The sequence below is a fragment of the Anneissia japonica genome, unplaced genomic scaffold (assembly GCF_011630105.1).
Source record: "Anneissia japonica isolate Jap-2015-1 unplaced genomic scaffold, ASM1163010v1 scaffold24_len2511860_cov200, whole genome shotgun sequence".
Taxonomy (NCBI): domain Eukaryota; kingdom Metazoa; phylum Echinodermata; class Crinoidea; order Comatulida; family Comatulidae; genus Anneissia; species Anneissia japonica.
In genome coordinates, this window is record NW_022730786.1 from 371434 (window position 1) to 382578 (window position 11145).

Genomic DNA, 11145 nt, shown 5'->3' on the forward strand with positions numbered 1-11145 from the left:
TGGACATTGAAGGTGGATCAGAATTTTAAAATTACTAGTAATGCCATTTGTGTACTGAACTTAAAAGATTAAATAATATTCAAAGATGTATTGTCCTATTAAAAATATAAACAAATATAAAAATCATTTTTGAAATTAACTTGCTCATTTTGAAGTATAACAACAATTATCAACTTGCAATGAAAAAAAAAATGTATATTTACTTATACAGCAAAAAATAATACAAATTACTTCCAGTCACTGGAAGTGTTTTTAATATTTTTTAATAAATTAATTATCAAGTATAAAAATCAGGGTACACATTTTTAAAATTCAATAATTTCAATGCTCAAGTTAATAATTTGTATGTTACTGCAATATGATTAAGTTCATTTCAAAGTAAATTTATGATTTTTTTTTGTCACTTTCAGGGGAAAATACATCTTTAAGTGATTCAAATGTAATGGACAGTTATTATTGAATAAATACATTTCAGAGTAACAGAGGTTGTGGAATTATTTTTTGTGTAGGTTTGTCTATGAATCTGAAAGTACCTTCATAAGTGGCATCGCTCCTGATGAAATTTGACAAGTAAATTTTGTGTATAGGTTTGTCTCTAAAGTACGTACCAGTAAATGCAAGTCAAAAAATGCAAACCACCCTAACATGTAACAGAGATTCTGAGTCTCCTTCCAGTTGCAAAAATTGTCAGAGTTTCTGCGCTCTTGAGAACAAGTAAAATTCTTCTGGAAAATAACCCTTTTTTTGACAAATCCATGATAGATGCATGTACTGTATATATCAATTGTCTCACTTAAGTCAACTGCTGTTGGGTGCAGCGGTGGTTTCAGAAATTTGCCGACAAAGGGTCCAAACCAAGCGCCCGACTAGAGCCTCGGTCGACTGCCCAGATAAAAAATCCTAGTAAGGTTCACAAGGAAATTTGTTATGGCTTAGTGTGCTCCAAATTGTGCTTTTGGACTACATTAGGGATTAGCAATTAAAATAACATTATTTGGATATGCAAATTATTATTGTTTTTATTTTTCATCTGACTGACTACCTAGTCATGGCGTCGGACGACATGGGGTCCCGACCTGGCAAATGCCCCAAAATTAGATGGGTTAAGAAAACTCATTTAACCAGATCTTATGGAGATGGCTTCTCCCAAATTGGGACCTCTGATGTTAACAAAGCACATCATCACAGAGGGGAAAATTTGTAAACTTCTCAAGTTGGTCTTTTTCGAAGACCAACTGAATAATACTTGATTATGAACGATTTATAGAATGAAATCACTATATAAAATTCATTTTGTCAGTTTATTAGACTGAAAATGACTTTACATACACAAAAAAATCAATATTTTATCTATTATTATGTCAAAAAAAACTTTAAAATTAAAGCAGAAAATTGAAAGGCAAAGCCTAATCAAATCATTAAACCTTATTAGCTCTTTTCACTGACCCAAGGTCATCTATATTACATAAAACCAGTGACCTGATCAGGTCAGTTTATTAACCTAATCAGGTCATTGGCATGTTCGGATCTGACCTCATTAGATCAGATCATTATATCATTGCTGTCATAATTGTTCTTCATTTTTCTTTGGAAGTAAATTCTTTGCTCTTAATTCTTCCTCCATATAATCTAACATCATTGGTGTCATGGTCTTCCTCATTTCCCTGTGGTGAAAAACAAAACAAGACATTGAACTGGAAAATCCTACAATCTTATATTAAAAAAAACATTTAATTGCACATTTAAAATGAGAGTCTAATTGAAACATTATTTTTTTTGTTCATGTTTATTACCTGTAACAAGATATTTCGTCTTAATGTTGCTATAGTGGTAATACAGATAAAAGGTAGCATGCCCTCAATATCTCATGTTGTCAATCCTCAACACACAACTGTGTCAAAAACTCAATCAAAATTTTGTTTTCACTTGTTGACAGATTACAAACACTTCAATGTTACTTACAAATCCTCCCATTTTTCCCCAGCAATTTCAATACGTATTCGACGATAACGCTCCAACATGGTTTCCCCACTTAAAGTGTATGTAGCTACTATCATAACAACACCAGCAGGAATCCTGTAATGAAGGATTCATAGTATGTAATATACGTAGGGATCATCAGTGGCGGATCCAGGGGTGGTAAAAGGGGTGCTTGCCACCCTGCCACCACTCCCTTGCAGCAAGACAAAAGTGTGAAATCATTTAGATAAGAGGTTAAACTGGCTAAAACTCAGTGCCCCCTGGACCACCACAATATGTAAAGAATAAACCTCTTGAGACCATAGGTCAGCCTCACCTCACTCCCCCCGCCCCACCAAACCATTGGTGCTCTATTACCTCTCGTACCACCCTGGCAAAGAAATCCTGGAATAGGATTTACAACATGCATGGAAGTACATACAACTTTTACTTCATTTTTTCTTTCCTTCTCTAATATTATTGAGTCCCACCAATTTGCTATGTTGTCCAGTTACACAACCTGGTCAGTGAGGGACACTGGTCTCACCACTCGTTGGTCATAGGCAACATGACATAAGCATGTATTTAACGTTTACTGTGTTAGTTAAAATGTTTAAATTATTCCACATCTTACCCAAGACATGATCCAGCAAAAGCACCACCGACAAGACCTCGAAGACCTAAATTAAATCTATAAAGAGCTCCCATTGTTCCTGTAAAGAGGCATAAACTCTCTAAATAAATTTATAAGATAGCATAAAACAAAAAAAATTTAAATTAAATAATTCATAATTCATATTTTTATTTTACTCAAAACGAAATGAGTCTGGTAGGCAATAAAGAGAACATGTCCATGTACAAGATGCCTACCCAAGAAACAATGATAAAGGCAAAGATATAATAATAATAAAAATAATAATAATAATAATAATAATAATAATAATAATAATAGTTATAGTAATAAGAATATAAATAATAATAATAATATTAAAAATAATAATAATAATAATAAGAGAAACAGTGTTTAAAAAAATAATGTGATGAGAATGCAATAATTATAACCATTATTTACAGTAGTTTCTTGATTTTGTTATTTAAATAAATTATAAGATGTGTGAATTTAAAGGATATTTTTGTACTGCTATCTATTTGATTTTGTGGAAATTAACTTTAAATTTACGTTAAATTTGAAAGTGGTTTTTTTTTTCAATTTTAAGGAATGACTCTTTATTCTGTCATGTTTTTATTTTATTTATTTATTTATTTTTTTTTTGCTTTTATTTAATGTTAAAAAAACACTTTAATATTGTAATGTACTTCCTTGCTTTGTTATCTTTGTCATGTCTTTTGAAGATGAATTAAAAAAAAATAATAATAATAATAACAATAATAATAATACAGATAAAAATAAATAAATAATAAAAGAAATAATAATAAAGATAATAACAATAATAATGAAAGAAGATCAAAATATTGCATTGAAGTGAATTCAGTTAGTTATTAAAACATGATTTGTAGGGCTGGAATGTCATGTGTTGTACTTAATAATGATGTTCTAAATGACTGGATAAATGCAGACTAGGTGGCCATGATGAATAGCATTATGAAGGTTGAAACCTCAAACAAACAAAAAATTTTCATGAGGCACAATGACATACCACTAGCAACTGCATAATTCAGTAAATCACTTTTATTTCTGTAAATTGCTAGATTCGTTGCCAAGAAGCTGAAATGGAATAAAATGCAATTAGCGAAAAATAATAGTACAAAGGCTGCACTGATGTTAGTCTAGCATATAGGTCTAGAATCAATAATAAACAATGTAAAACAACCACCATAACTACCATCACCCATTACAACTATTATCAATACAAACATTACCAATACCACCACCACAACCATTATCATCACACACATTGGTACCACTACTATTACTATGCCTATAACCATCACCACTACCACACTCACCCTCTCAACGACCATTACCCCACCACCACCATCACCATCTCACCTATTACAAATATCACCACCAACTTTACCAAAAATATATTACCAACATAGTCATTACCACCAGAACCATCACACCCACTACTGCCACAAACATTACCATCACCAACCCCACCATTTTACAAAATACAACTGAATATACGTTGCATTGCATTTAACGTACTGAAATCCTCCTGCCAGTAAAGCTGTCCTCCAGCCCCATCTGAATCCGTAACGTATAAACCCTCGTGACCCGGCATTCTGAGCAGCTCTCTATAAGAATAAAGTCACCATCATTATCATCATTAAATATAATACTGTATAATTCTCCGGAGTGGAGTTGAATAGCTTGGTGGTTAAGATGCTTGCCTTCCAATCCCAGGGTCCTGGGTTCAATTCCTGTCATGGTAGCACAATTTTTTTCTCACTTCCTAAGCCTCATAATGAGGCTTAGTTTATGTAGCGTATCTTGTGTTGATGTTTATCTTGTGAATGGATCTGCCACTTTGAATAATGATTAATTTCACTGCTTGGTATATCCTTGGCCTTTGGCCTAAAAACATGTTACTACAAAAAATTAATAATAAATTAAAATAGTTAAGGTAAAGTATATTTATATACTGTATAGTATGAAGGCACTAATAGGTAATAGACCCTGTACTTATGAGATGGCCAGACATAATTTTCAAATGATGGCTAAATAAATTAATAATAATAATAATCTGTAGCAGCATCACAAATGGAAGTACTGTAAATTAGATTTGAGTTAATTACATTTCTTTTACACGATGTCCTATTAGTCTCATGAGGAATAATATATAATTACACAAGACAAACATGCATATGAAAGATATACTCTACACAAATTAGTCTTACTAAAGTGGAGTTGCTTTTGATTGTGAAAATAATCCTTCACCTTAAATTTAAAGGCAATCATCTTAACTACTACCAATCTACTCCACTAATACTTATAATTAAGACGGCTTCCCTCTCATTATTCGGAGTTACATTCATTCTGTGTTATTTAAACATAATCAGTGGATCTGTTGATTGTTAGTTATGAATTGTGTAGAACGTACCACTGCCTCTATCCGATGTGTATACATCGCTGCATTGGACATATCTATGAAGCGATGCCTTGCATGACGAGCTGCTGGAAGACCACCATAAATAGCACCCCCAATAAAGCCTGCTAATGGGATTAGGATCATCTCGTACAGTTCCTGTGTCAGTCCTTCTTTCTCATCACTGCTCAAATTGGAAATAAAATTTTATATATTTCACTAAAAACCATTTTCAGGCTTGCCATTCCAAAACCAGCATACTGTCACTACTAATTGCTAAACTGAGTAAAGGTCTCCCTCTAATTAAAGACCACCTCCAATTGAACCACCTCCAACTTTTCTGTAGTCCCATATCAGCAAATGGATTCTTTTTTTAATTGTTTAATTCTAATTAGAGACCAAAGCTGCTAATGACCATGAAAACCTAGTTCCAAAAGTGGTCTTTAATTGGAGGGAGACCTGTAATTACCACAAAAATGTAGCTGTATTGTATACTTTAGTAAAGAAGCCATAATACTTGTACTCATAAATGCTGATTCTCTAAGAACCTAATGTCGTTCTATTAAATTAATATTTGCGGTCAGATTTATATGTTCTGCTTTCGAATGAACTTCAGTTGTTTGTTTGTTTGTTTATTCATTTATTTGTTTTTTCCCTCCTTCTTTGTTATTTGGCTCTTCATACTTTTTGTCTGTATTGACTTTTTTTCTTTTTTCAGGCATCCCCATCACACGATCTTTATATCCTCGGGATCATGCCTTCTTCCATAGTTTTCCTTTTTAAAAAAAAAAAAATTGTTTTGCATCTTTTTGTGTCCTATGGAAGTTAATAAATGTCTTGAAAGAAAGAAAAAGAAAGAAAGAATAACTTTGGCAATAGTAAGTTGATTCCAGTAAATGACGCATCATTTTAAGAGTGGAGAATAAAAATATATTAAAAAGTCAATTTTCATTTTTTGGTCACTAATGTTAGTTTTGGCATGGCAAGCCTCCTTCATTTGAATAATGTAATTTTAATTACAGTATACACTTGTGTTTCGGGCTTTTTTCAAATTCATCTTTAACGCAATAAATCAAAACATAGCACAAACGATTGGATAAAAAAGTAAACAGTAGTACTGAAAAATGAATTATAACCAAAGAACATAAATAGCAGAAGAATGAGCTCTTTGCGTAGTTTGCATTAAATTTGATGGAATGTCTGTCCTCTCTAGAATGGAGGAAAATTATTTGATGGAGTGGAGAAACTAATGAAAACAAACGTTATCCAACCAATCGAACCGAGATCAAAGATATAGCGCCGCCACTCGGATGGAGGAAAATCGCTCTAATGAACGCCCTCATGAGGCGTTCCACTATATTGCGAACTGCTCTATCTTTTGCTATTTATTATCTTTATTATAACGCACATTCAAAAGACATTGATTACATAAAATACAAGAAAAAAACACCAAAAACGTTAAAATAAAATAATTATCATTGATAAATTTTATTTACATAAATTTCAATTTTAATGTTGAATACAGTATTATCAATTATTTAAAAATATAAAAAGGTCAATATTCAATAAGTAAAAAAAAAAACATAAAGAAAAATATTCTTAATAAAAACAAATTTGATTTATGTTGAAATTAGTATTATATTTAAATATTACTTATATATTATATAAATTATTATTCTAAAAGATTGTCTGGTGTCTTCTCTTTTCAAAGTATTTTTTAAAGGTGGTGGTTAGGAAAAAATAAGGGAAATTGTAAAATGTTCTTTTAAACAGAAAATTACAAGTCAAATACAGCAGATAAAAGTTTTTTTTTCACAGATACTCACTCAATGGTAAAAACTCTTTTCAATCTCGCCATCCCATCGCTTTCCACTGGAATTTTGTACTTTTTCGCCTTTTCTGTCATTTCATCCATGACTGCTATTTCCTTGGTTGAATCACCAACAACTTGCTTCTCTGTTATTTCATCCATACTTCCTTAGATGCATTGACTTGCATTTCTCATAGTTCTGCCTCGGATAAAATTTTCTGTCAATATAACATTTTGTGCCTATTTATTCCTAATAATACTTTTCTACACAAAATTTGTGTTAAGATTAGAGAGGGCGTTTTTTAACCATAACATTAATGGTTGACATATTCGAGCGAACAGCGAAGCCGGTAAAATACACTTTTTAATTTTAATATTTCCTATTGTCGTCTAATACGTTAATCATTAAAATCAGCTTATTATCATACTGTTTAATTGTAAATTTAACATGGATAAATGAAATGTTGGCTCAGAACTCGAGTCTGTAGTAGTAGTAGGGCCTCTAGGCCTAAGCTAGCCCACTGGTTTTAGGCCACCGTGACTCGGTTGACGGGCCTAGCCTAGTGCGAAGGCTGAGCACTAGCCTAGTTACTACTAGGGCTAGCCTTACCCTAGGCTTTTTGAGGCTGACACAATTGAGAATCGCAATACATTCATATCTGGATTATGGTCTAATAATGTAAATAACGAATAATAAGCATATTTTAATTAGTATTCTACTTACTCGTGTTTTTGGCAGTATTATTAAGGTAGAGAAGACCGCTACGACGCTAGATAGAGGACTATGCCGCGTGTGATTACTCGTTTTGCATGATCGAGACAAGAAATTACCTTTCGCCCTCTAGAAAGCGATTTTCATTAAATCTGCAAAATATCTTTAAAAATTTATTTTTAATAAAGATTTTATTATTTATTTATTTTTAATTTAACCATATTTAAAAAGAGTAACCCTTCCAGCTAAGCTCATAGCAAATAAGTTGTTAAATTTCACTGAAAAATATATAGGAATATTGTTAGGCAAGGAAAATAATAATAAACATTCTGATTTTCAATTAATTAAAATCTATTAATTTAGCCTACTAAACAAACTAAGCAATTCAACTATTTAAGTTTATTTGTTTTAGCATTATATCACAGTCTTTAGGTTACGGTATATAACCAAGAACGGGGTAAGATTCAGAAACATAGGCTGCGCCTTATTGACAAGAAGCTATATAGTTCGTCGTTCGTCTTGCTTATGAAGATCAACAACGTACATTTACTTTTATTTATTATTTTATTACTGTTTATTACTGTTTGTTGTCATTATTATTATATCATCATCACCACCACAATCGTTATACAATTGTATACAGCATACCGGTACAACTTACTGAAGAGGCAAATCACGCAGACGTTACCGGTATCTCCACGATTATAATAATAATATTATAATACACTACGACGGTAAGAATTCAAATATTTAAGTTTACTTGTTTGAGCATTATATCACAGACGGTGTGTCTTTATGGTTATATAGGCCTAACCAAGAATGGGGTAAGTTTTAGAAACATAGGCCTATATGCTGCGCCTCTTTACAAGAGGCTATATAATTCGTCTTTCGTATTGCTTTTGGAGATCAACACCGGGTTATCCTCGTGGGGATAATCATCATCATCATCATCATCATCATCACCGTTACACAAATTTATACAGCACCGTACAATTGAAGAGGCACGCGGATACACGTTATATTCTCCACGATAATAAATAACATTACAGGGATTTGAAAAAAAAAGTTGAGCAAAGCTAGGCCTATATAAATACCTGGTTGACACCCCACTGGTCATTAAATTATTTATGTATTTCATTTCATACATTTTATTTGCGTTACAGTAATGTATCACAGTATGAATCATCCTGGTACCGTAACTTTCCGAACACGATAACCCTACTTCGTAATAAAGTCCTGCGGCTTAATTTCCGTTCCGAAGGACGATGTAGAATTAATAAGCATAATTAGCGCATTCATGAATCCTCAAGAGCGTGACTGGCTTTAGGTCATGAGCGTATTGTGAACTGATGCATATAATCCAGCGGAACTACGGTACAATCCAAACAGGTCACATTGACACTATTGATTAAATAATAAGCTAACCGGTCGCAAGTATAGAACAGGTACATACAGTACATGTGTGTATAGACCAACCAGTGCATGGACTTCAACCGGTTCATATACTTTCACTGTTCCCTGATATGCTTCATTCTATTCCATAATCAGCAAATAGACCGTCGGTTTCTGTTGTGTATTACTGGAGTCCCACATACCGACAATTCGAAATCTACACAGTGTCTGACCGTAAGTACATTGAACAAATTATACTCATATAAGTAGGCCTGAGACATTCAATGTATGTTGATTTTGGTTGCGAGGCCGGAATGCATTGCAAATAATCACAGTCGACTACAAGTAACGTATTACCTATCTATTATATTTACGACGAAATTATGAATTGTAGGCCGAGGATAGTCCAACATTTCTGTAGTTAGCTTATTATAAATCTGTAGCATAATTTTTGTAAACTAAATTAATGCAATACTATTATTTTATTACAAGCTTGTACGGTGCATCATGGGCTTATGGTTTAATATAATGCAAATTTTATTAATATATTAGTTTTGTAACACAGTGTAGGTATAAATATTTTTTTTATATTAATGTATTAAAACTTTTTAAAAAATAGGCCCATGGATATATAACTAACTTATGAGAAAGACAGTGGTTACTGCGACGTTGCTCTACGACAGTCAGTTATCGTAATTATAATCAAAATCATCGCCCTCGTAATCTTAATTTATTTATTTAATTTGAACCATATTTATAGTGGGCAATTATCCCCATCATCAGTGATCATTATCATCATCGCCACCATTATCATCATCCTCGTCATCATCATCATCATCATCATCATCATCTCATCATCTTCACCATAATCATCATCATCAAATTTTTAAAAAATCAAAAAACTTGTATTGTCTAAATTATAACAAAACATACAATTGGAAATTTGTCGTTCGATACACAAAGTAAAATTGTAAAGTTTTTAATAATAAAAAGTCTAAAACACGAAAAATACAAAAGGTCGTAACACACAAAACACCGTTGTACCGTAGCTGATATTACAAATGATTAGGATCGGGTTCTTGTGTATTAATTAATTAATCTGCTGAGTTAAAAATCATTTATTTTTTGAAAACATAGTTAAAATCTTCATTTAAAATACATTGTGTAAAAATAGATTTATATATGTATATCACCCGAGTTTTTATTAAGACATCATCAAAAGGAAAAATAATTTATATAAAATATTTTTAAATGTTCCTATCGGCTTCATGATTTATTAAAAATAACAATTGAACTTGAGACAAACGAAGTATTGTTTTTAGTTGTTCTTGAGTAAATATTTCGTAAACGGCCATTCATCACCATCACCATCTGCTATTGTTGTACTTGAGATATCCTCCAATAGAGCGGCACGATATGCATTAAGCAATATTCAGTTACAAATAATCGAACAATGAGTCGAACAAATAATAATATACAGCGTCCGTGAGTCCTGCTATACTTAGGGTGGTTCTATAAATAATTGAATTAATATGAATACGAGTCCTGTTTACACGCATGCATAGATAAATATCCCATACAATAAAATACCTCACACCCACATGTACTCACATGCATATTAGGGAAATTCTAACCACATACGCTTCGTCCTTCCATTTAAAAGAAATACTCTATTAGCTTTTACCATGGGATCTCACGAAGCTGCCACACAAGTCACTACAAGTAATATCAAGGTAACGGGTTCAAATCTTGTTAGACACGAAGATTAAAACTTATAAAAGATTACTTGTAAGTCCATATAATAATTGGCGATTGTACTTACAATAACCTCGATTTGATTTGAAGCCCTGGGCCCTTTTTTTTTTTTTTTTTTTTTTTTTAGAAAGCCACGGGGAGCTTTTTTTTTTTTTTTTGCGAACTTTTGATTGGGTTTTTTTCGATGATGGGCTTCTTTTCGAGGCTACTTTTGCAAAGTAAAGAGGTGGGCGTCTTTTCAAACTAAATGTGGTAAATTTTACTATAAAATATTAAATAAGGCTACTTTAACATCAATCTGTATCATGGAGTGTATTAAACTGGCATTAAATCACCTAAACTATTTTATAAACCAAGCTTGTATTTAATTTATTCTGTTTTCTGAAATTTATGAACATTGTATATACTGTACTATCTCGAAAAGAAGCCTATGCTATCTTGAAAAGAAGCCCATGGGCCTCTTTTCG

At 32.2% G+C, this 11145-nt stretch overlaps 1 protein-coding gene across 1 annotated transcript; it reads right to left on the reverse strand.

Annotated features, from left to right (window-relative positions):
- Window positions 1–526: 526 nt before the first annotated feature.
- Window positions 527–7031, reverse strand: LOC117115138 (complex I assembly factor TIMMDC1, mitochondrial-like). Its single transcript, XM_033258831.1, has 7 exons — window positions 6836–7031; window positions 5025–5193; window positions 4130–4218; window positions 3618–3685; window positions 2594–2672; window positions 1963–2076; window positions 527–1664 (listed from the first exon to the last, which is right to left on the reverse strand). The coding sequence occupies exons 1-7, from the start codon at window positions 6979–6981 to the stop codon at window positions 1565–1567; spliced, it is 765 nt and encodes a 254-aa protein (XP_033114722.1). The 5' UTR covers window positions 6982–7031; the 3' UTR covers window positions 527–1564.
- Window positions 7032–11145: the final 4114 nt, after the last annotated feature.